Here is a 24,839-nt window from a genome sequence, read left to right as displayed (position 1 = left end):
TCCAGTGGGTGGCCTGGAGGTCGAGAACAGAATCAATGTCCAGGGTCCCCCTGGGTCAGGACCAAGTGGACTATGACATAAAAAGAACATGAACGAAACTTGGGTGTGTGTCAGAGTTCAGATTCTGGAAGTGCAAAGCCTCAAAGGGGAGACCCTAACTAGGAGGACTGCCAGAAAGCCCTCTGCCCTGGGCCCCTGGGGTCTGGGGCCTGGTTTCAGTGTTCAACTCAGACTCTCTCCTCACTCATGGCCACTCCTGCAGGGAGGCCTCACATTCCCATGTCGGGGGCCCCACTGTCTCTCCAGAGTCCCTGACTCCCAGTGTCAGTAAGAATAGTAATGGGAGCCTCTTTTCATTATGGGAGAGCCCCACACAAGGCCCATCTTACAGGTCTCATTCGTCTTCACAGAAGTCATCGAGAATTATAGTTATTTAATTGATGAGGTGCCCCAAGGTTCAGAGAGGGAACTGGACTTGCCTAAAGTCACAAAGCCAGGCAGTCACAGAGCAGAGCTTTCAACACAGAGCCTTGCAAAGGCCAGGTGGTTATTCTCTCTCAGAGGACCTTTGGGGAAACGGTTTTAAAATAAAGAAAATCAAATAGAAAGTGGCTGCACTTCCTAAAGCTTCTACAGTTTTTTTATTTTTGTTAAAGAGAAACTTGTTCCCAGGGTCTCCTTTTCTGGCTATCCCACCTTCTTCCCTAGGATATACTGTGGAGGAAGAGGCCCAGAACCCACTCCCTTTGCCCCGCCTGACCTTGGGAAGCAGAGGTGGGATGTCATTGAGCCCCATAGCTGCAGAGCTGGGAAGACCCCTGAAGACTCTATATCAGCTGCCACAACAGCTCTGGCTAAACTGAGGCCCAAGAGATGGCACAACACGCTAGGATCACAGGCCAAGTTAATGCCACAGCAAAATTCACATGCAAGGCTCTACGATGCTCCTTTGCCTCCTCTTTCTTGCTGTGACAGTTTTCAGCAGAGACTCTAAACCTGGGATCTGGGGATCTGGGAGCACGTGGACAAGAACTGTCTCATCCCCCTGCAGTAGTATGCAAATTGTGTGTGTGTGCGTGTGCATGCAGATTGCAGCAACATGCACATACATGCATTTTCTGGGGAGAGTGCACTAAGCTTTCAAGAGACTCCAAAGGACTCTATGACCCAAAAGATTCTGAGACCCTTGTGTCTCACAGGGCCCTTGTGTCTCCAGCAGTGGCATGTGGCACATAGGTCTGGGGTAGTGAACAGCATAGGTGAGGGCAGCCGTAGAGAACCTCCAGAGCAGCCCTGCAGCAGCAGGCACCCAGAGGGGTCTGCCCCTCTGCATTGCACTCCCAGCCCCAGGCAATCGGGATATTGGCCAGTGCCCATTTTGGGCACCTGTTTGGCCTGAAAACTATAGCTAAGAAGATCTTTGTTCCTGTGGATCTTCTCTCTCTCTCTCTCTTTTTTTTTCCCCCGCTCTTATTGCCCAGGTTGGAGTGCAATGGCACGATCTTGGCTCACCATAACCTCTGCCTCCCAGATTCAAGCGATTCTCCTGCCTCAGGCTCCATAGTAGCTGGGATTATAGGCATGTGCCACCACGCCCGGCTAGTTTTTTATATTTTTAGTACAGACGGGGTTTCTCCATGTTGGTCAGGCTGGTGGTCTCGAACTCCCAACCTCAGGTGATCTACCCGCCTCGGCCTCCCAAAGTGCTGGGATTACAGGCATGAGTCACTGCACCCGGCCAGATCTTCTCTTCCATAGGCAGGAGGTGAGCCTGATTGGTGGGGAAGTTGAGGAGTGATTCAGGGGGTTCCAGGGCCAGGGATTGTATGTTTAAGGTGTAAGGGGGAGCAGGAGGACTGGAAATGATTTTCTTGTCCCAAATTGCTTTGCCTTGAAACAAGGGCAGAAGCCAGAAGTCTTGCCCACTGGGAAGGCTGGTCTGTGATCTACATGGGTGCTCAGGGCCAGGCTCTCAGAGGAAGGGGAACTGTATCAGGGAGGCCTGGATGCTGGACTGGACTCAGAGAGACCTGTCAGTGAGAGTCCAGGACCACAGCGGGGAGTAAAGATGAGCTGGGCCTGTGTGTTCAACCCAGGGCAAGTCGGGAGCGGAGGTGGAAAGGAGCTCTGTGCCCACCTCTTCTGGACTCCCCTGGTCTCCACCCTCTCTACACGGACAGTGCAGAATCTTCCGGGACAGGGAGGAGTGAATTGAGTCAGAGGGATGGTGGTGGGAGTGGAGAGGAGGGGTCTGGTGATTGGAACTAGGCATCAGGAGGGGATAGCAATGTGGAAGGAGGTGGGAGCGGCAGCTGCTGAGGCGCTGCCTGCCATCTACAACCAGACAGCCGGCTCTCGCCACAAAAATGCTTGGCTGAGGGTACCCCCTCAGAGGCACCTGGTGCTGGCAGACGCTGCAACTTCTTCCCCGGCCAGGCTCTTGTCAATTGCTGGCTAACAGGTGCTGGGAGGGGCCTTTTAAAGGTTCATCGTCCTCTGTGCCCTGTTGCCATTGTGGCTGGCATTTGAATGTGGTAGCCATGGACTGCAGCCAGGAACTTAGTCCCCCGGGAATGCCGGCAGCATGGCCTGCACCTGCTTTGTGGCCTGCACTTGCTGTCCTCCTCCAGCAGGAGCAGCTCAGGCCCCCAGCTGTGCCCCACACCCTTGTCCTCCTTTCTTTTGCTTTCCAAGTCACTTTCTATATAACCTATTTGATTTAAATCATGCTGAAATAAGCAAATAAAAATCACAATTTCAGGAAATGTTAAAACAGAGGTAACCAAGCTCTCAGCCTTCACAGACATGCTTAGAATATTTTAATTTGGATGCCCGTACGTTTTCCCTTTTGCCAAGCAAGGACACCACATCTATGTTGGCCATGTTTTATGTAAGAAGGGTCATTGTCAGACGGAAAAGCAGGCAGCACAGTCTTAAAATAAAAGGCCTTCAAGTGGACGCGATTTCGTGTCACGAAAGCCTCACTTGACTCGGCATCTTCTGTTCCTTTTGCCACTGGCCTGTAGGAATTGGGCCCCGGGAGTGACTGGAAGAATCACAGTCATCTTCTTCTGTAATAACTGTCCCCACAAACACAAAAAAGGAAAGACGGCCCATGCCTAGCAGCTGTAAAGTCCTCGGCGGCCTTTGTCCCTCAGTAGTGACAGCAGGCTATCTGTCTGCACGGCTGGCAGAACAGCTGCTGAAGTGGAAAGGAAGAACAACTCACTGCTTGTTCACTGGAACAGGTAGCCATGGCTGGCATGCCGCCCAGGGGGCCTCCTCTGGGTTACAGAGAGCCCTGGCTGCAGTTGATCACTCTGGTTGGGGACAGAGTGTCCTCCAGCCTGGGAAACAGGCGTGGAGGCCTGAGCTGTGTCCTGGGACCTGGGGGAGGGGAGCAGGCCCAGACAAAGAAGGCTGAACTTTCCCAGCAGAATGGCACGGCTGAGGGGAGGGGAGGGCCCGCTGGCCGACTTGGCCTGTCCAACTGCATCTGTCACTCTGTGGTTTTGAGCCTGAGCCTGGGTGGCAGGCCAGCCCCAGCCCATCCTCCCCTGACTCCTGCTGCCAACCATGCAGCCTCGCTTTAATCCATTTGTGTATTAGGCTTCTACCTAGGATCTAGTTTCAAGATAAGGTTGTGCTGTTTATAAGACTGGAAAATACGCTGGCAGAGATTCTCAAAGGCCCCACCTAGTGCACTTGGAGATTCAATGCAAAAGGCTGTTCCAGGAAAATGCTCCAAATAGAGACATGGCTCCCTTTCCTCTCCTGTTGTGTGTGTGTGTGTTCCCCCTTGTAGCTCGCTCCTGCCACAGCTGTCTTTTGGACACCCCTTATGTACTCATGCAGCTTCCTGTAGGACTCGCCCAGTGATGTCAAAACGAATAAAATTCATCAAAATGAATGAAAGTCTGGTTAAAGGGGATAGGGCGCAAGCTCAGTGTTGAGTTCTGCAGTGGAATTCTGTGAGTGATCCTGGAGCTCAGGGAAAACAGGTCTTCTTGCAGTGTTGGGTGTGAGAACCAGAGAGACCAAGTGACTTTTGTGGGAGCCATAGGCTCTTGGGCCCTTAAAGTTTCACTAAAAATCAGACATGAGGTGGATTGATTAATAGGAGAAAAGGCATACACATTTACTTAAGGTGCATGCATGGGAGCCTTCAGAATGATGGTCCATTTTCCCAGTGAGTTACAGAGACTTATATACCATTTTGAGGTTACAGAAAGAATAGGGGCTTAGATTCTGGTGAAACAGGCTATGGGAGGAGGAGAGGCTTGGCTAGTGAAAGTGACTTTGTTATGTAGATGAAGCCTCCTTCAGAGAGACTTTTAAAGGTGTAGATTCTCAATCTCTCCTGGATGTGGGGAAAGACCTGGAAAGGGGAGGGGGCCTGGTTACATTAATGGAGATCCTCTACAGATGCAAATTTTCCCGCTGAAGACAATCTGCCAGCCACTTTTTTCAGGATGGGCAAGTGGCAGCCATTTAAGAATATGTCAAAGAAATGTATGTTGGGGATAAAATATTTTCATCTCCTTCCCTTGCTTAGGGCCATGAAGCTAATGAGTGCTGGAGGACACAGAAATGTGTGCCTCTCTCAAAGGAGAGATTGTCTTTGTGTGGAGCCGAGGTTCCTACCCTGTAAGGCTCAGGACCCAGCCCAGCAAGCTGGAAGAGCCTCCCTTTGCTGCAGTGGGCCCTGAGCCACCTCCCTCAGCCTTGTTTGCTGACCCCCCTGCCCTCCTCTGGGATGCCATGCCCCATTCTCTGCCCAGCTGTTCACCCTACAAGCCCATCTTCCCCTTTACCCCTTCACTTTGCCATCTGCAGTCTAGGACTCTTCTCTACTTTCCTCCTGGTTTGTCTCCTCTGAGCAGCCGCCCCCAGCTGATGCCATTCAATCATGGCTGGAGACACTCAACCATGGTTGTGTCCTATAAATAAGCAGGCATGAAGGGGAAAAGCACTCATGAAGGCCAGAGAGGGAGATCCATGCTTTTCAAGTAGTATTACCCAGAGTCCTAGGAGATGAGGCTCTCTGCCACCATCTCACTGTTAACCACACAATCCCCTTTTATCTGTTTTGCATACATTTTCTATTTGAGCAAAGAGTTCCACAGTTAAGAAAATTTCAAACCCATTGGAGGTCAATATTCTTGTTGTACAGATGGGAAAATTAAGGCCCAGAGAGGAGAAGGCATGCAACTAAGCACCCCAGAGCTCTTTAGGAAGCATCTTCTATGAATAAGTAACCACTGCCTGACTTACGGGAAATTCCACTTCTAAGTATTCCTACCACGTATGGCAAAATAAACTTCTTCCCCACACGCTATAGGAAACTGGAAGTAAATGTAAATCATGCCGTGTCGTGAATCGGAAGTCACAAACTGGAGCCTCACTGTCTAGTGGACTAGGAGGGGTCCCCAAACACTGGTGGGACTTTGACCCCAGCTGATGTCCAGGCTCTTGACTCCTTGAATTCCTTCTCATACAAGTCAGAAAATAGTGAAAGTACACACTCAAGAAGGGAGAGTGTGCAAGGGAGTTGGGAGCTGCTGCCTTGATGGGTTTCTTTAACCAAGGGGTGGAATATCCAAGAAGATTCCTGGAAAAATGTGGAACTTTCTTGAAACTGTGGTGCCACCCTTTTACGTCACATATTGGTGTTCTGGAACTGTCATGGTGCCGTGGGTGTGTGACTTAGCATACCAGAGAGTTGCCTGGTTAATGAGTGTATAGTGCGGAGAAACCTAGGTCGAATCCAGCACTATGTTGGGTTCAGTTGGTCTTAGCCAGTTTGGCCACGCTCTGATTTTTTTAGAGTCTTATGACCCCTAGCTTCTTATAACTCCTATTTGAACAGTTTCCTTTTGATGGTCATGTGAAACGGCTGCCTGGAATTTTCTATTCTCCTGCAACCATCTGTATTATTCCTGTACCACCACTAGGTGTAAATGTCTTACAAAGGTGTTCGGTTTATTTATAAATATATTTAAATATAAAATATTACATTAAATATATGTTGTTTTAATTGGATTATGTATTTCATGAGACTTGGTCTGGGTTATGCTGCAGTAACAAATCCCTGATACACCAGTGGCTTGTCATGGCAGAGGTTTATTTCTCTTTCTCAGTCTATATCCAGTGTGGGTTGGCAGACGGTCCTGGTCCACAGTCACTCAGGGACCCAGGCTGACCATCGAGTAGCTGCACAGTTGAAACATGTGGCTTTCTGGGCCATGATGGCGGAGACAGGAGAACTGCAGGGTTGTGCACTGGCATAAAGCTGCTGGCCTGGAAGGGACCCACACATTGTTCACAGCTCAGTGGTCAGAATGAGGCCCATGGCCCCAGTCAGCTGCAGAGGGCCAGGGTGGTGAGTGACCACATGGGCATTCCAGGGACAGTGCATGCCTCTGCCAGCCATCCACCTTTCAGTAGTGAAATATAGCCTGGACAAATCCAGATTCCTGGCTTCTTATGAAATGCCAAAAGAGTTGCCACGTCGCAAAAGGAATGTGCCCCCCATTCCCCATGGACCCCATGACGAGTGTCCCTCAGTGGAGTCACCTCCATGGCCATTGGAGACTTTTATATTATTTATTCCTGCTGTATGTGCACAGCTCTGGAAGAGTAGACTTGGAGGGAGTCTAGAAGCTTCTTGTATTTATTCAGCAATTTAACAACCATGTATGGACTTCCTGCGATGTGCCAGGCTTATACTTGGGGCTGGAAACTAGTGGTAAAGCACCCCGCCCCCGTGCTCCTGTTCTCTTGGGAGGGAAGTCTAAACAAGAGCTGGGTTCTGCAGGGCCCAGTGGGGAAATGGGAAGAGGTGATGGGGCAGAGATGGGCTGCCCCGACATGGACTGGGGCTTTTCTGGCAAGGGTTTCCAGGAGGAGCTAACATCAGAGGAAGGAGTAGTTCTGGGTTCTGAACAGAGAACAGCACTACAAAAGCCCCAAGGGAAGAAAAAGCATAGAGCCCCTTAGGGGAGCCATGAACTATTCAGTGAGCCCAGGGCTTAGAGCAGGTAGTTGGGGTGGAAGCTGGATACAGAGGAAAGCAAGAGAGAAAAACACCGCCTGTTATGTGGGGGTAAATCCAGCCCTTCCTGTAACGAGTTTGCTGAAAGCAAGATTTTGTTATGCTGAAGACCCACAGAAGTAGTGTGGGCTGAGAAACCCAGTCCCATGGCTCACCCTGGGCTGCACTAGGCTTCTGCCTTGCAAATATATGAGGAACTACCCAGAGCGGGGGGCAGATCACTTTTTCCACAGGCAAGCGGAGGTGCTGAGGAACTGAAACTTTATTTTGAAATCCCTGTTGCTTGGCCAAGAAAAATGCAGCAAGAAGTCCCCGGCTCCAGGCCTTGCTGCTGGGGGCCTGACATCTCTCCAGGCCCTGAGGTGCCTCACTCTGGAGCAAGGCAGAGGGGAGGAGGTATGGATAGGATGATCCTGAGGTGATCTGGAAGCCCACTCCCTCAAATCCTTCCCCTTCTCCAGGTCAACTGTATTTCCCTGCCTCTGGCATCACAGGCTCATGCAGGCCTGATGCTAGCACAGAGGGCAGTCTCATCACATTTGTGGCTGTCAAGCAAGGAGGGAGAGAGCAAATTGGACCTGTCCGAATGAGTGCCCGAGGGGATGGGCATTCTGCAGGGACGGGCTCTGAGGACATTAATAAATATGACAGCAGGTGGAACTGAGCTTGAGCTCCCCGCTCCCCGTGGCATTAGAACACACTCAGGCCGGGAAGACATGATGGGTTTGTGTGAACAGATGTGGGGGAGTTGTGAATGAGTGGAGCTCTGCTGTGGGAAGGATGTGGTGTGGCCCCAGGCTGTGCCCCCTCCCAATGTGTCCTAACACCCCCAGCCCTGTGCTGCAACTTGGGAGATGGAAGGTGGAGGCAAGGTCAGCACTGCAGTGTGTGTGTGTGTGAGTGTGTGGGTGGATGAGATTGTGTGTGTTTGCGTGTATGTGTGTGTGGTGTGTTTGTGTGTGTGAGCATGTGTGTATGTGTTGAGTGTATGTGTGTGTTTTTGTGTGCACGTGAGTGTGTGTGCATGTGATTGTGTACGTGTGTGCATTTTTGTGTATGTGTGTGTATGAGTGTATGTGTGAAAGAGAGTGTGTGTGTGTGTGTGTGTGAAGTTTTACCTCCCCGCCCAGCATGTAGGAGGCCTTGATAAGAGTCCTTGGCCACATTGACATGGGGGAGTGAGAGGAACAGGAAGCTGTGCAGATGCCAACAGGATCGAGAAAGCTCTGTGTGTGGATCCACTAGTGATCCTGTGGGCTTGAAATTACCTTGTTGCACAGATGAGGAAAGGAAGGTTTAGGGGTTTAAGTCACTGCCCGTGATCAATATAGAGAAGGTGCTAAGAGACCAGAATCAGGGGTCTGAATGCTGGAACAGTGGCTTTGCTGCTTACTTGCTGGTAATCTTGGGCAAAGTGCTTAAACTCCTGTCCCTGTCTTCTCATCTGTAAAATGGGAATATGGTGATACTCACCCCACAGTATTGTTGTAGGGACTGGATGAGGTAACTCAGAGAAGATGCCAACCGTCTACAGCACATAGGGAACACAGGCCGACTAAGCCACTGCCAGGAGAGCCAGTGATGGCCACTGCCTGGCTCAGTGGGAAGGCAGGAGAGAGGCCCAGGGTAGCTCTGGAGGATTGCAGGAGCAACCAAGGCAGAATCCATCAGTCAGGCTGTCCCAGCCAAGGGAAGGGAGCATGTGGTCTAAAATGCTTAGGAGACGGATCTGCATTCCTGGGGATTATGGAGAGTCTTCCGAGGTGGGCGGCTGAAAGGACCAGTGTCACTGGCTCAGCATGACCTTGCCCAACCAAGGGCAGCTTGGCTGACATGTGGCCATGTGGGTCTGGGCCAGACCCTTTTAGCTGCAGCCACCTTGTGCCCAGGCAGTGTGATGCCAAGGCCGACGGTGTCTGTGCCAGGGCTGCAGGTGTTGGGTGCTGCACTGGCCAGCGCTCCTCTGGCTCACCTGTTTGTCCTTGTCTTCCCAACAAGTCACTTCTAGGTCTGCAGACAAGAGGAAGAGAAGATGAAGGAAGACTGTCTGCCGAGTTCTCACGTGCCCATCAGCGACAGCAAGTCCATTCAGAAGTAAGCCTTGATGTGCAGGTTGGGTGGGGGAGTCTTCACATTTGCCATTCCCCTCATCCTGGGCAGCCTTTAGGTGGAGGGGTTCTGAGCACTTGTTCAGATATCTGATGGGGTGCCCTGGGAGACAGTGATGGGGTGCTTCTTTTTGAGCCTGTCCAATAGGGGATCCCCAAGCCACACATGTCCATGGCTGGGAGGCATGGGCAATAGAAAAGAGGCTCCAAATGGCAGGCACTTTATACTAAATAAGTGTGTATGAGGCCTCATTATAACTTTTACATTGATTGCATGTTGACAAATAGTAATTTAGATATATTGAGTTCAATAAAATGTGTTATTAATGCTAATTGCACCTGTTTCATTTTCTCTTCTGTATTAGGCCATTCTTGTGTTGCTATAAAGAAATACCTGAAGCTGGGTAATTTATAAAGAAAAGAGGTTTAGTTGGCTCACGGTTCTGGAGGCTTTACAGGAAGTGTGGTGCTGGCATCTGCTCGGCTTCCAGGGAGGCCTCAGGGAGCCTCCAGCCATGGTGGAAGGCGAATGGGGAGCAGGCACTTCACATGGCGAAAGCAGGAGCAAGAGAGAGGGAGTGGAGGGTGGTGCCACACACTTTTAAATGACCAGATCTCGTGTGAACTCAGAGCGAGAGCTCACTCATCATCACACGGATGGCCCAAGCCACTCATGAGGGATCTGCTCCCATGATCCAAACACCTCCCACCTGGCCCCGCCTCCAACCCTGGGAATTACAGTTCCACATGAGATTTGGGTGGGGATACAGTTCCAAACCATATCATCTCCTAACATGTACTAGAAGATTGAAATTACCAGTGTGGCTCACATCCCACGTCTGTTGGCCCCACTGCCCCACAGAGCCCAGCTTGGGTTCAGGCACCTGTCCAGGCCTCCCCTCCCTCCAACATTAGCCAGGGCTGTGGCTTCCCCTTCGGGAAGGGAGACAGCATTGAGGGAAAGTGACTTACTGCAGACTTCAGGGCCTTACTCAAAGGACCATCACCTTCTGCTGCGCCTTCGGAAAGTCAGGGTGGGGAAGAGGCAGGCACCCCTCAGGGTGGCCCACAGCAGCAACAGCAGGCCTTGTAGGAAGTGATATGGGGAAAGCAATAGGCTGTACAACGCCACAAGCATGTCCAGGGCATGTACTGTGAGGAAGTGACGCAGGTGGAGGACAGGGAGGCTGCCAGGCCCTTACCTGTGATAGTGAAAATGTTGGCACCCTGGACATCCTGGACCAGACGCAGGCCTGTCCTGTGAGTCTCGCCTCCTCCTCAGCCCCACCCCCATGCCTCCCACCAGGGCCAAGTGCAAAACCATCCGGGTGCATCGCGATGGCACAGTCTGGTCTCCTCTGGTTATGCCTGGCCTGTGAGAAGGGTGCTGTCACACTCCTGTTACAAATGAGGAAAAAGAGGCCAGGGAAGCCAAAGACCAGAAGCTGATGCCCTGCCACACCCCAAAGTACATGTATGTCTTTCCCTTTCTAGGTCGGAGCTCTTAGGCCTGCTGAAAACCTACAACTGCTACCATGAGGGCAAGAGCTTCCAGCTGAGACACCGCGAGGTGAGCCTGTTGCTCTTGTTCATAGAGGTCACCATGTACCCTGGGAGGCCATGCCTGACACGTGTTGTTTCAGGGTAATGATGAAGACCGTTCCCTTCACGCTCAGCAGTGACCCAGTTTGGACAATAAATTATATGGTCACTCTCATCACTCACCTCTGACCCTAAGCCAGCGATCAGGTTATCAGCAGCCAGGTCATCTCCTTGCAGAGGGTCAGCACATCCCTTCCAGAGTTCCTAGTGGCAGAAATCACCTTGGGGGTCTTCCCCCTTCCCCATTCCCCTGAGACCTTTGTCCAGGTGAACTGCTGCTGAGAGCAGGTCCTTCCTCCGCCCATCACACCACTCAGCGGACTAGAGGAGTTGGGCCCTCTCTGTTCCCTGCCGACTCTGCCACGTATCTGCATGGTCTCACCTGTGGCCCCTGGTGCCCAGTGCTTTCGTTTGTAAAGTGGGGTGTGGGGCTACACAGGGGCTTACAGGCTCAGGGGCTCACAGCAGGCAGCGCAGGTGTGGGGAGTGGGTCCCCACTCAAGGAGTCAGCTGCCCATCAGATCAAACCATCCCTGCTGTGCAGGATTGTAGGCCTAGTGCAGCCAGACCCTTTCTGATTTTTCAAAAGAGGATAGATTATCTGGAATTTCATGAGGAATTTCCCAAATCTTGAAACATCATGTGGGCTAAATACATGTCTGATGCCAAACACAGCCCTCAGGCACTGGCTGGACTCTGCAGGGCCTGGGCTTGGGGGACCACCCACTGGGCAGGGCAAGTGGTGCCCTAGTCTTGTGGTCATTCACATCCTTTGATGTTTCACGCGGGAATCTTGGTTGGGCTTTGTGGCCCTATCTTGGTCTAATTGAACATATGTGTACTGCCTAGTGGCAAGTCTTATCGTGGTAAGGCTGTTTTTTTTTGGGGGGGGGGGTTCTGCAGTTGAGATTGGGTTGGCTCCTGGACTTTCTCCCATCCATTAGCATCTGACCAGGGCCGATGGATTCCAAGTGCCCCTCTGTTGTTGAACACAGGAATGGGCAGGGCAGTCCCAGGAAACCCAAGACCTCCTCACTAGTCCTGGCTCACTAGCCTAGCCCTCCCTCTTCAGTAATTTAGACACCTTTCTACAGCTCCCAGGCCAGAGCTAGCCCAGGCATCCAGGCAGCTCTGGGCAGCCGGGGGTTGCCAGTCAGTAGCAGGTCAGAGGGCCAGCCAGAATCTGCTGCCAGACGGCCTCAGCCAGCCCCTGAGGTGTCCCCTTGGCCGGCCAGGCCAGACGTCAAACTCTTCGGGAGCTTCTGGCTCCTGGTCCAGGCTATGCTGGGCTGCCTGTGACCACCAAGCATGGTACAAATCTCACACTCCACCTCCTTGACCTGCCCAGGCCACAGGGCCCGAGAGCTTGCTCCCCTCCCTCTCCTGCCATCTCACCTCCTCACGCTTGCTTCTGTGACACCTGTCTCACCCTGCCTGTCCCCCACCCTGCCCTCCCCAGGCCAGGCACCCTGTGGGTCCCTGTGTAGAGTTGGTGGGTGACTTAAGCAGCAGGTGTAGGCCTGGAGAGAGCTGGGGTGAGTTCTCAGTCCTGAGCTCCAGTGTGCTGGGCAGAGGGGGGCATTGGGGAGAGGGTGATGGGGCCACAGGGATTTCCACCTGTGCTGTTAACACACGCCACTTCATACCTCCTGGTGGAGGCCTGGGGTGTGGTCGCTGCTGTTGAACTGGTGAGATATGCAAATTCCTACCATGCCCCTCCCCCGGCCTGCTGATCGGAAAACACTTAGTCCTCCTGTCCATGTTTTAACGAGCCCTCCAGGGCATTCTGGTGGAAGGTCAAGTTTGAAAACCACTAGTAAGAGCTTAGTTTTGGCACTCGGGATTCCCCAAGATAATCCCCTCTGTAGGAATGGTTGTCGGGGGCAGGGGCAGTGGGGCAGGAAGCCCCAAGAGCCTCCACCCTGCGTCTGTGGTTTGTGTATGCTGCGGGACAGCCCACATAGAGAAGTAGGGGACTCTAAGGCTGGGAAGAGGTGTTCTTGACAGCCCTTAAGGATAGAAAGTCAACCCACCAAGGGGATTTTCCTGTCCCTAACTCTGAAGAAAGTGTGAGGTTTGACCTGGTCTCCATGGAGCCAGAAAGTACCTTTCAGGAAACTTCTGTAGCCTTAACAGCCCAGGGGGTACCGGCCTGAAGAAGTGTGCATTTTTGCTGGGTCACAATCACCACATAAGACGAGGCTTCAGGCTGTGACGCTGATAGGCACAACTGGTCCTTGGGGCACCAAGCCCCTCCAGATCTCACTGTGGCCCTGTGATGCACCCGGCACGACGACCTCCTGGACCTCTGGGCACTTGCTACAGAGGCAGGACCATCCCAGGCCAGTCTCTTCTCAGGCACCACAGGCCCCAAGGGCTGGGCACACAAGAGGAACCGACACTTCCCCGGGGAACCTCCAATGCACCAGGCACTTTGCCTCTCCTTTATTTAGTATAAGGTGATATAGGAATGATTATTTTCCAGGCAAAGAGATCGAGGCTCCCACAGTTTAAGTCTCTAGACAAGGTCACATTACAGTAAATGAAGGGTGCTGGCCATGGTCCCAAGATCACAGCCACTCACAAAACGGCAATACCATTTCCAGCATTAGGCTTTGGAGGTCTCCACCCAGTATCAGTGAACAGGTCTCAAGGACACAGGGAGCTGTTTGTTGCCCTTGAGCCCCAAGCCAAGGGGCTCTCAGGCTGGCGAGGGGCTCACCACCCGGGGTGCGCTCCCAGAGCCGCCTGAAGGAGACCCCCCGTGTTCTCACTGCCCCTCCCCGCTGCAGCACCGGCAGCCCGAGCAGTACGGTTTGGGGTGCCTTCTCCTCCACTGTCTCATCCCACTTCTCCGAAGGTGGGCAGGGCCACGCCCTGGGGCCAGCGTCTCCTTGTGAGCTTTCTCCCCGCTTCCGAGGGGCCAGAGGAGGGACGCCTTGTTTGGAGGCTGAGGCGCGGACTTCCTCTATCATGAACCTCGCCTTTGGGATAATTTTGCTTGTATTACAACAAAAAGCCTGAACAACGGGGAACAGCCTGTGCCTTTTGAACACGGCAAAGGGCTTTAACCAGGCTGGCTGGTATCTCCAAAGAAAAAAGGACTGCCGGGAAATGTCCTTGTGTAAACCCACCGCTCTCGGCTCTCGGCAAGCAAGTGAGCCCGAGGCAGCGGAACCCTCTCCGGGGACTGCGTGCCGGCCCCGCCCGCCTGGGGCGCAGTGCAGAGGCTCGGGGGCGCCCCCTGGTGACCACGGACGCGCTCTACACCCAGTCCCGCTCCTCGGCCCTGGGACCCCCTCAGCATTGCGAGAAACGGAAGGGGCTTCCCCAGGTCCGGGGGCGCTCTCTCTCTCCCAGGGGTGCGGAAAACCAACATCCCGCCTTGAGAGAGTTGCCCCGTCCCCTCTCCGAAGGCCTGGCAGACCACTGGCCCCCAGAGTGACTGACCAGCTCCAAGAACATCTGTTTTCTGGGAGCCGCAAAGCGCTTCCCAGCCTGCCCGCTCTAGGCAGGTCCTCGTGTCCCAATCCCTCCCTTCTTCACCTCCCACCAACACCTGCCACCACCCACCCCCACCCCCCTCTCCACCCCCACCCCCACCTTCCACCCTCACTCCCTTCTCCACCTCCCAGCCCCACTTCCCTTCTCCATTCCCCTCTCCACCCCCAGCCCCACCCCCACCTTCCACCCTCACTCCCTTCTCCACCTCCCACCCCTGCCCCCACTTCCCTCTCCATTCCCACTCCACCCCCAGCCCCGCTCCCCTCTCCACTCCCACCCCCACCTCCACTCCCCTCTCTACTCCCCTTTCCACTCTCCCCACCCCCACTCCAGTGGCAAGTAGGAAGGAGAACGCAACTGCTCTACAAGGGCCCACCAAGAGGCTTAGCTTGAAGGGAAAGGAATTCCCCTGGGGCTCTCTGCAGGAGCTTGGGACACTGCCAGAAGCCCCCACCACAAACCTGTATTCGACTGGGAGGGAGCGCCTTTCAAAGGTACCATTGACCTCTTTCACAAAGCTGGGTATTAGTGGGGAAGCACGGGGATGATGGGTCTCCTCAAACTGCCTGACCTCCCCAGATGCAGCGAGGCAGCTTCTGAGCATGGAGGAGTCTGCTAACCCTAACCCTCTGACCCAATTTCATGATGCTTTGCAGAAGGGGCTGTAGTGAGGCTGGACCCAGCAAGCCTGGACCTCGGCCCCTCTGCTTTGGTCGGGGGCCCTCCGGATCTCTCCTGAGGGTGATGGTTGGCTAAAGGCTGCCCTGGCTAAAAGCTGCCCCACACGTTTGCCCAAAGTCAGGAACCTGCGGGTTTGAGACCACCACAGAGACACAGTGGGCTGTGACAGATACAAACATTTGTCTACAGTGCTCATAATTGCAGCTCCAAGTTCATATGAGCAGGTTCCCAGCCCTTGCAGGGTGTGAAGGACACTGTTGATGTCCCCATTTTATAGATAAGGAAACTGGGTAACTGCTTGTCTGAACGTAACAGAAGGCAAGCATTTAACAAATCCAAAGCAATTAAAAATAGCCACAAAAAAAGAGAATGACCTAGGTTGACAACTCGCAGAGCAAGGAGGTGGCAGACACCCGCCCAGGTGAGCTTGGCTGTCGCCCCCAGCTCAATCTTCCTCCTCTCCTCTCTCTGTCCCTTTGCCACTGACCAGAGGCAGCCTGATTCCCATTCCCTGATGCCTCACCTTCTTTCTGCCAGATGCCTCTAGGAATTGGGGTCCTTCAGACTCCAGATGCCCTGGCCTGGGCCTTAGAACATCTGGACTTCCCCGGCGAAGGACAGCTGGACAGTGCCCTGCTTCTCACCCACAGCTGGGACCCTGACCATGCCATGAGGACCCTGGGTGGAGGTGATGTGGGGGTGGGGATGGTAGGACTGAGCGGTGCAGATTCTGTCTTGGCCCTCGTCATGGGGGAACTCTCCCAGTGCCACGACAGGATGTATGAGTTGTAGCCAGCAGAGTGCCCCAGTGGTGCCAGGTGACAGTCCCCCTGGAATACATCAGTGCATTTGCCAAGACTCCATGTGTTCCCTTGGGCCTCACACAACGTGGACTTTGAGAGTGGAGGCCAAGAGGCGGACTTGGGAGTGCCTGAGGCCTTGTTCTGAAACACCTGGGGGGCTGACACCCCACTACCCTCATACCCTTACCACCAGTTTCCCCACCAGCGATGACAATAGCTACTCAGCGAATGGGTGCCTACATGCCTTTACGCGTCAGAATGGCCTGGGAGGCAGGTGCCAGTAATTAGTCCCATATGACCCACGAGAAACTGAGAACACAGATGTTAAGTAACTTGCTCAAGGTGATCAGTCAGCAAGGATCAGAGCAAACGGGATCAGTAACATCTCCTCATGTGAGACAGGCTGTTATCATATTCAGAGGGGGTCCGTCTCACTGTGAACTGCCCCAGCAGGGGCCTCTGCAGAAAAGCATTTCCCTTCCAGAGACCTGTCAGGGACAGTGACCACCATGGGGGAAGACGGGAGATGTAGACCCACCGAGCTCTTTACAGAAGCCTTTATTGGGCAGGGGTCAGAGTTCCTGGATCACCGGGAGGTGCGAGTAGAGAGTTCTGAGGACACTGCTGGGGCGGGGGCTGCCGGGGGAGGCCATGGCTTGGGCAGGCTGCCCAAAAGTCCAGCTTCTTAGGTCAGAGTTCTGCTGCCCATCCCGCGATGGTCTTGCTAGGGAGTGCCCAGGCATCCTGGCTTCACAGAGCCTCCCTCTGGGGGCCCCCCTGGCCTTGCTGCTGTCCATCTGTCTGTGCGGACCCCAGAGGCCAGCAGAGGGGCCAGTCCTCCTCGGCAGGTCCCTCCAGCTTGGCTGCTTTTCCTGGGACTCCCCAAAAAGCCGGTCCAGGGGGTCCACAGCATCAGCCATGGGCAGTGTGGGCTGCTGGCCACTGAAACGTGCGGTGATGTCCCGCAGGGACACAGCAGGGCGGCCCTTCCGGCAGGCCTGGACTGGCCTGTGGGGTGGCCTGGGTTGGCCCTGGGCCGTGGCCTTGTTCAGCACAGAGGTGGGCTGTGCCAGTCGAGATATGGATCTCACGTAGTCATCCAGGCTAGGAGAGGGCGGGGGCTCCTGCCCAGGACCCCCAAGTAGCATCTCCTCCGTGGTCTCCCGAATTGTGGGCAGATGGGCCACGGAGAGCAGAAGCCGGGACCTCATCACTCTGGCGAGAGGAGGTGGCAACCTGTTGGGAAACAGAGGCCAGGTGGTAAGGGCCTGCCATGCGTCCCACCGCCCCTCAGAGTCCCCACACTCCTCTGGGGCTGCCTGTAGGAATCTGGTGCCCTGAGAGCAGTTCGAAGTCTACAGAGCCCAGACCAGAGCTCACACTCCTGGGCTCTTTCTTCCTGTTTCAGTTTAAAACCCAAAGGCTTAAGATTTTATCCTTATTGTTTCAGAATGTGCACAGATAAGAGAAACCAACCTAACAAACACTGGTCAGAGGAAAGCTGGGTTTAAAACCAGGATCGGCCACACACCTTGGGACCTTTGGCAAGGCCACCTCTCCAGGACTCCACTTACCCATCCATAAAACAGGGTTATAAATACCCCTGGCAGAGATGTTGTAGGAAACACATGAAATAACCCCTGAATCCCTTTGTAAATGCAAAGCCCTCTACAGACAGCCCTCGTCTCTAACTCATAGGGAGGCTGTGCAAGTTCAGGCTGGGAATTGCCCTCAAACATAAACAAAGCCCTTGTGTTTTGTCTCAAACCCAAGGGCAGCTGCTCCCTCTTACCTGGAGCCGAGAAGGTCTGGGGGTGGCAGGAGAATGGATGAGCAGGGACAGGCCAGTCCAAAGGAAGCCCCTGGGAAGCTTGGAGGCCAAAGGGTGGAGGCTCCAGCAGGGGGTCCAGGGTGGGGGCCGCGGGGAGGAGGACGGTGCACTGAGTCTCACAGTAAACCGTGCCAGACTCTTCCCTGAGCTGTCTGAAGATCTTTGGCAGGCAGCTGCTTTTATACCTTCCCACCAGCTCTCAATCACTGTCACGAGGACCAAAAATAGCCTGCTCAGGAAGGCTCTCTTAGGAAAACAGCTTGGTGGGCGGGGCCTGGCCCAGCTGCCCGCTTGGAGGTGTTTTTCTGCCTGTAGGAGGCTGGGAAATGTTTACGCTGCAGGGCAGGAAAGGGATGGGTGCACTGCTGGTCACCTAGGGGCACTGGGAGAGGGAGGGGGTCCACTGGGCCCTCACAGGTAGCCCCAGGGCCACCCCTGCCCCAAAGCTTGTTTCCCACTCTGTATTACACCAGCCCATCATGACTCCTGTGAAGTTGGGCCAGGTCCTCGGCAACTTTGATGAAAAATCAGCAGCACAGGACCCCAGCCTGGAGGCAGCTGAGGCTGGGTCCCTAGACCTGCTCTTAGGGGAGACACACCCTGCTCCCAAGGGACCAAGGGCGGTCTGCGAGGTCTGACCCTGGTCTCCTTACACTCCAGATGGGGTGCTTTCTGAGGATTTGTTTACTTGTTCACCAGATGTGAGGTGCTACTGTGTGCCGTGACTGCACACAAAGGTGTGGCCCCCTGGAGCTCATATTCTAGTAATGGAGGAGATCAAGCCAGAGATGAATGGGTGCTGTGATTCAGGCAACAGCAAGAGCTGCCTGAAGGAAAAGCACAGCAGCACAGTGGGACGCTGTGGTAGGATGCCACCACAGGAACAGTGGTCAGGGATGTCTTCCCTCAGAGCAGATACTGGAGCAGAAACTTGAAAAAAATGGGAAAATGCACATTCCAGGTGGCGGGGGGAGCACGTGCAAAGTCCCTGTGGTGAGGGTGCGCCAGACAGACATGCTCAGGGCACAGCAAGGGGCCTGCAGACTGGCCCATGTAGGAGGGGGTCAGTGAACCTTGGCGTGGGTGCTGTGTTTCCCTCCAAGAGGGAGGAAAGGACACTGCAGGGTTTGAACAAGGGCACTGCAGTCTGGCTTCTGCTTCAGAGGATGGCTCCAGTTGCTGGGCCTGGGCTGGGGCTGGGGGGCTGCCAAGGAGCACCTGGGCAGCATTAGAAAGCCACCGCCTCTGTCCAGGAGTGACCATGCCAGCAAAGGAGGCTGCCAAGGACGAGGGAGGCAGTCCCTGGGAAGCTCCTGCACTTCCCCGACAGGCCACAGGTCCTCTGCCCCAGCCACAGTCCCACCTGGAACATGCCTGCCTGTGCTACAGGTGGGGAGAAAAAGGAGTCCTCCAGAGGTAGCCCAAGCCTGAGCTCTGAGTACTGGGCAGACCCCAGACTCCCTAGGCAAGCAGGAGGAACTGGCAGTCCCAAGTTCTTGAATTCTAGGTGGCAACTTCATGTGCACAAAGGCATCCGGGCAGGGAGTGCCTGAGACAGTGAACAGGATTTCAGTGGCACATGGCACTTCTCACCTTGCCCAAACTCTTATATCTTTTGTAGACCCTTTGTCTAGTTCGCTGGCTCTTCTTTGAATTTATTGGCAATGAGCAGATTAGTCAAGAGACTAAAAGGAGGGAGACGGAGAATTTGCTGCTGGCTGATAGGACTTTCCCTCCATTCAGATGCGGCCAAGCTGGGGGAGGGTGAATGGTGGTGGGCGGCAATGTTGGGGGCACACACGTCACCTGTGCAGGGGTGGCTGGCCTGAGTCATGGCTAGCCAGCTTGTCCCCAGTACAACCAAGCCCCCGACCTTGTCCAGGCAGGTCCTGCTCAGCTTTCCTCCCTGTCCTCCCTCACTGATCTTCCAGAGTGCAGTGCACAAGCACCCTCTCCAGGAAGCTCCATTGCATCTCCTTCTGCGTCCTGAGCCCCTCGTGGCCGGGGCTGTGTCTCCTCCATCTCCCTCTGCCTGGGGTCCAGGGTGGGGCTGGAGGGCAGTGGGTCTCCATGAGTGAGCCATCCCCACAAGCTGTCTCCACTGAGAGGCACCCGAGACCAAGAGGCAAGAACAGAACCTGCCATAGACCTCTGAACTCCATAGATCCATGCTGGCCTCTCCTTCATAAGGAGCTCAGTGACACATCTGTGCTTGTAGAGCACCAGCGAGTATCAAAAACAGCTCTGGTTTCTGCTTGTTTTCCTTTTTAGCGGATAATGCAAGGTCATATCTGGAAGCCGTGTGTATTTTTGATAACTTTTGGATACACTGTTTTCTCTGTGGATGGCAGGATGTTTGAACCCAGAAACCCCATTGCTAACTTACCATGAAATCCACATTGTGCAGGGTCTTCCTGAGTGCCGCCAGGGATACGAAGAAGTTTCCATGGCATCCCTTTTCTCACGGGGCTTTTAGTGCCAACGAGGAGAGAGAAATGGGATTTGTGAATCTAAAATATGGGTCAGAAATACTGCATGATTCCTTTATATAAGGAATCTAAATTAGGCTCATAGAGGCAGAGAGTAAAAATGGTGGTTGCAGGGACTGGGGCAGGGGAGGAGGAAGTGGGGAGTTGCTGTGCAGCTGATACAACGTTTCGGCTATGCAAGATGAGTAAGTCCTGGACATGGGCTGGGCAACATTGTACCTAAAGCAAACAATACACTGTTGTGCACTTACCAGTTTGTTTAGAGGGTAGTTCTTATGTTATATGTCCTTACCACAATAAAACATAAATAAATAAGAAAATGAAATGTTAATTGAGATGGCAATGGGAGAACGATATTCCAAGTTAATTGTGGAAAGACTAGTGTCAGAGCACATTAGGAGTATGTAGCTTCAAGACCGCGGCTCTGGGTAGCGGGCAGCCGAGGTTGCTGGCAAGTATTCTGGCAAATGACTCAGCTTGGCCAGGCTTACGCACAGAGTGATTGGGATTGGCACAGAGGCCTGGCGTGGTCTCGCAGAGACAGAGGCCTGGAATAGGTCAGAGGCACTGAATCAAGGGCCCAAGGGGTGCCAACCAGCACCAACAAGGTGCCTGCAGAGGACTCTGTTGATTAGGGCCCCAGATTGGCAGCAGGAGAGGAGCCGTGTCACCTGCAGACCTAGGGAAACTGAGGCAGGTTGGGGACATGGGATGAAGGCTGTTGTAGAAATTCTGGCATGGGATATAAGGTTAGTGATGTCTAAGCAGTGGTGAGAAAAGCAAGACCCTCTGTCAGCCCTGGCAAGTCGATGCTACTGGTGTCGGGAGGCACCAGGAGAAGGGTGAGGCTGAGACACAGCTAGGACAGAGAGTGCCCACTTCTGCTCTGGTGGGCGTGGGACCCTGCAGGGCCTGCTGGCACAGGAACTGGTGGCACAGGACCCCCCTCCCAGGTGCACTGTGGGCAGAGAGTTCCCCTGCTTGGCACGAGCAGACAGGCTGTGCGTTCCTGGAACTACTTCCTCACTGCAGTGTGGACGTGTCTGCCGGCCAGCAGCTGGGTTCCTGTGGGACACCTGACTCAGCCCACTGTGTTCCGGGCTGTGTCCCTGGCCAGGCATGAGCTGAGCACATCTCAGGCTTCCTCCCACAGGGCCTGGCCACACGCCTCAGGACACGTAGTGGCTAATAGTCCTTCCCGATGGGATGGGGCCACTCAGGAGGAGGGATGTGCAATGCCTAAGTGTCCAGAGCATCCCATCCCTAGGGGGCACAGGGAAGGTGGGCAGCTGCTTTGGGGGAAGGGCTGATGTGTGGACCCCCACAGGAAGAAGGGACTCTGATCATCGAGGGGCTCCTCAACATTGCCTGGGGGCTGAGGCGGCCCATCCGGCTGCAGATGCAGGATGACCGGGAGCAGGTGCACCTCCCCTCCACCTCATGGATGCCTGGACGGCCCAACTGCCCTCCGTGAGTACCCGGTGGCTTCTGTGACACCTGCTTAGCTCGAGCTCCCTGTTTGGGGTGTGGGTTGGGGATATCCTGAGCCTCAGGGTGGGAGCCCTGTTCCCTTATGGGGCACGGGAGGATGACCCAGCCTCATCCCCATGTCCCGTGACTGCTTCAGTCCACAGCCTCACCCAGAGTGGCTCTCCCTCCCTCCTGGAGAATGTTCCAGGCTCTCATGACCTCCATTTATATTTCTCAAACTTCCTCCAAGCCACCTTGCTGGCAAGAAGGGACGACTACAGCCAGCAGGGCTCCCAGCACCTGTGTAAGCTGAACATGTCTTGCCATCTCTTGTTCTATCTTAAAAATGCACACAAATTTAGCCTTTTACTACTCTGTTTTCATTTTAATGTCAAAATTTTTAAAATAAATGTATCAGAATTTCACATTAGATTTGTTTAATATCAGAAAAATGTTTCCGTCAGGAGGAAATGGTCTCCTGCCTGCCTTAGTGTTTAATGCACATTTATCTCCTCCTCAGCCCACTCCCAAAACACGCAGTTAGTAGCTGGGCCTTGCCTGCTTCTCCAGTAATAACTCCTGTGGAGGGCACACATTCAGAGCTTTGCCCCCTTCAGATTTCACATAAAACCCATGCTGTGACAGCACTCACCACCCTGACAGCCCTGGCACATCCCTAGGTGTCCCGTCACTCAGCGAATTCTGAGCCACACAGAATTAGATCATAAAGTCAGACTCCTTAGGAAGGCTGCAAGTGTGACTCACATGTGCCCCTCCTTGAGGTACAAGAAGTCACAGACAGCAGTCGTGGCTGTGCCCATGTGTTCTCCAAGATCCCGTCTGTCTTCTCCTCCCCGGGCTTCAGGTCCCCTGGGCTGCAGGGCTCTGTCTCATCATACTCACTCCTTCTCCAGCCCAGCACTGGCTGCCCTGGCCTGGGGTTCATCCTGCTAAGAGGCCTGGAGGTTGGGCCCTTCTAGGTGGCCCCTGCCTGACACCCCACCAGGCCTTTGGGAAGCCCAGTGAGCCCGTTTGGCACACAGCTGCCGGCCTGGCTAAGCCTGGTGCCTAGGAATGTGCAGGCCCTGACTGCGTTCATGCATCCATGTGTCTGTGTGATGCAGTCCAGCACAAGCCCTCAGGCCAGGCTCACTTCCATCCAGCAGATGCTGGGGGAGGCCTCTACTTTTCTTTTATTGTTTCAGACTGACTCTCTCGGTTTGAAATCCAGGCCTCACCTCAGCCTGCCTTGCTTCCTGCCTGTGTCCTGCCCCAGGGGCTGCTGGTCTCTTCTCCTTGGCCTGAGCTCCCTTTCTCTGCCAGCAGCTATCTCAGCACCGCAGTTGTCTCTTTTCAGAAAGGAGCCATCGCCCCAGGATGGGAACATCACAGCCCAGGGGCCAAGCACTCAGCCAGTGCACAAGGCTGAGAGTTCCAGAGACAGCTCGGGTAAGCGGAGCCCGCGAGCTGCCCAGACCCCTGCCTCATCCAGGGTAGGAGCAGAGGGGCTTGGCTCACAACCACAATCTCCGAAGGACAGCTTTGTGCCCCAGCAAAAGAGGGGCTTCACCTGCTGGACCCCTACCCAGGTGCCTGCCTGTGAGGCGCTCTGCCCTCATTCTCACTCCTCTTTATGGAAAAGTGAGCAGAGGTTTGGGAGGTGACAGTGTAGGGGTGGCCTGAGTCCCCTGCCCTATGTGTGCTATGGGAAAAGAGCATCTACAGAGGGCACTGTGCCCTCCTGGCCCCTCGCCTCCTTCTGGGACCTCGTCCTCATCCTCTGTACCTGCTCATGCATCCTCTTTGTGCCCCTTCTCTTAGCACTCAGTGAAGGGCCTGTTTCAGAGCAGGGGCTCAGAAGACAGGGCTGGGGCACCAGAGACCTCCGTGGGCACCCTAAGATAGAGACCAAGAGGGGTATGGCCATGTGACATTGTGACCCAGGATACCCTGTCCGGGTCTCACCTTCCTATCTGCAAGCTGGCAGTATCCAGCCTCCAGTCCAGGAATGGCCCTCACGTGCCCATCTGCCCCAATGCACATGACCACAGAGCTCTAGGGAGCCAGACCTCCTGACAGCAGGCAGTTACTCTGTCAGCATCACCCACCCTGCCATTCTCTCATCCATTTCTCATGCAGGGCCCCTGGAGGAGGCAGAGGAGGCCCCCCAGCTGATGCGGACCAAGAGCGACGCCAGCTGCATAAGCCAGAGGAGGCCCAAATGCCGTGCCCCCGGTGAGGCCCAGCGCATCCGGCGACACCGGTTCTCTATCAACGGCCACTTCTACAATCATAAGGTGATGCCCCAGCCTGGCCTGTCCCCTGGGTACATGGGGAGCCAGCCCTGAGCACAGGCACAGCAAGCACCATGAGCTGTGTGGGGGCTGCTGGCATTCCTGTGCCCTCAGAAGGAAAAACCTCCTGCCAGGTTGCATCCACATAACAGCCCCGTTTATGACCTATGCATTTTCCAGCACATTCTCACTGTCAGTCCATCCTCACAAGTCACACAGATTTCTGGCAAGTAAGTGAGAATGCGCTGGGCAGACAGTAACGCTGAACGTATCTTCAACGAGGGCGCTTTCTAGGAGGCTTCCCCCTGAACGCGATTGGTTGATCCCTGGGAACACTGTATATTGAGCCATCACTCACACTGAATAATTAAGCAGGGGTGTGTCCAGGGCACTTGTGTCTGTGCCCCAGAGAACCTGGACGACCCCAGATTCCCAGCATGCAGCCTTTTTTCTAAGGATGCATTGTACTGACCTCAGGAAAAGCTTTCCTTCCCCAAATTACATCATTCTATAAACAAACTGAATTGTAACAGGATAAGTTGATTGTTACTATAAATAGAATGGTTGGCTGTCTGCGCAAGGCCCTGGATGGAGCGTCCTGTGACAAGCCTCGTACTACCTGCATCACTGGGAAATGCAAACTGAGATTTCCAATTGAAGCAGCTGCCCTTCTTGATAGAGGGTGACTTATGGCAGGGAGGGGGTCCAGGGGGAGGGTCTCAGGGTCCGATCTGAAGGAGCAGGTGTCCCAGGTTAAGCCATCCAGGGGCCATTCAAGCCACACTTGGGGTGCCCTGGACTTTGGAATGAAGCCAAATTCTGCTGGGCAAGCTGAAGGGACCCTGCTTTAATCTCAGGATCTCCCTTCCACTCCCTGCTAGGCTTGTGGTGAGTGAATGAATGACAATAGGGTTGCCTTTGCTAAGTCCAGAAAAATCCAAGACTATTCCAAAGTAGAGTTTCCCGAGAGAGTAAAGGGGACCCAGGGTTGAAGTTAGGCAAA

The 24,839-nt window shown here is 54.2% G+C and overlaps 2 protein-coding genes across 3 annotated transcripts in view; one reads left to right on the top strand and one right to left on the bottom strand.

The window, feature by feature from the left end:
* RASSF4 (Ras association domain family member 4) overlaps positions 1-24,839 on the top strand; it is a 35,130-nt gene that overhangs the window by 1,537 nt on the left and 8,754 nt on the right. For both annotated transcript variants that reach the window (XM_023198584.2, XM_023198585.2), the window contains exons 2-6: positions 9,053-9,148; positions 10,657-10,732; positions 21,400-21,542; positions 22,900-22,991; positions 23,682-23,839. In XM_023198584.2, the coding sequence (XP_023054352.1) occupies positions 9,087-9,148; positions 10,657-10,732; positions 21,400-21,542; positions 22,900-22,991; positions 23,682-23,839 (531 nt within the window). In that variant the 5' untranslated portion in view covers positions 9,053-9,086. The remainder of the gene's footprint in view (positions 1-9,052; positions 9,149-10,656; positions 10,733-21,399; positions 21,543-22,899; positions 22,992-23,681; positions 23,840-24,839) is intronic.
* Positions 16,294-17,767, bottom strand: DEPP1 (DEPP1 autophagy regulator). Its single transcript, XM_023198586.2, has 2 exons — positions 17,545-17,767; positions 16,294-16,988 (listed from the first exon to the last, which is right to left on the bottom strand). Exon 2 carries the CDS (start codon positions 16,961-16,963, stop codon positions 16,325-16,327), a length of 639 nt encoding a protein of 212 aa, XP_023054354.1. The 5' UTR covers positions 16,964-16,988; positions 17,545-17,767; the 3' UTR covers positions 16,294-16,324.

This window comes from Piliocolobus tephrosceles, chromosome 9 (genome assembly GCF_002776525.5).
Source record: "Piliocolobus tephrosceles isolate RC106 chromosome 9, ASM277652v3, whole genome shotgun sequence".
Taxonomy (NCBI): Eukaryota; Metazoa; Chordata; class Mammalia; order Primates; family Cercopithecidae; genus Piliocolobus; species Piliocolobus tephrosceles.
Note: the sequence above shows the minus strand (reverse complement) of the source record. Positions and strands in the feature narration are given on the sequence as shown.

What these genes read in the sequence shown, in the direction of transcription:
- DEPP1 (XM_023198586.2), bottom strand. Translation starts at nt 16,963, where the DNA reads ATGAGGTCCCGGCTTCTGCTCTCCGTGGCCCATCTGCCCACAATTCGG.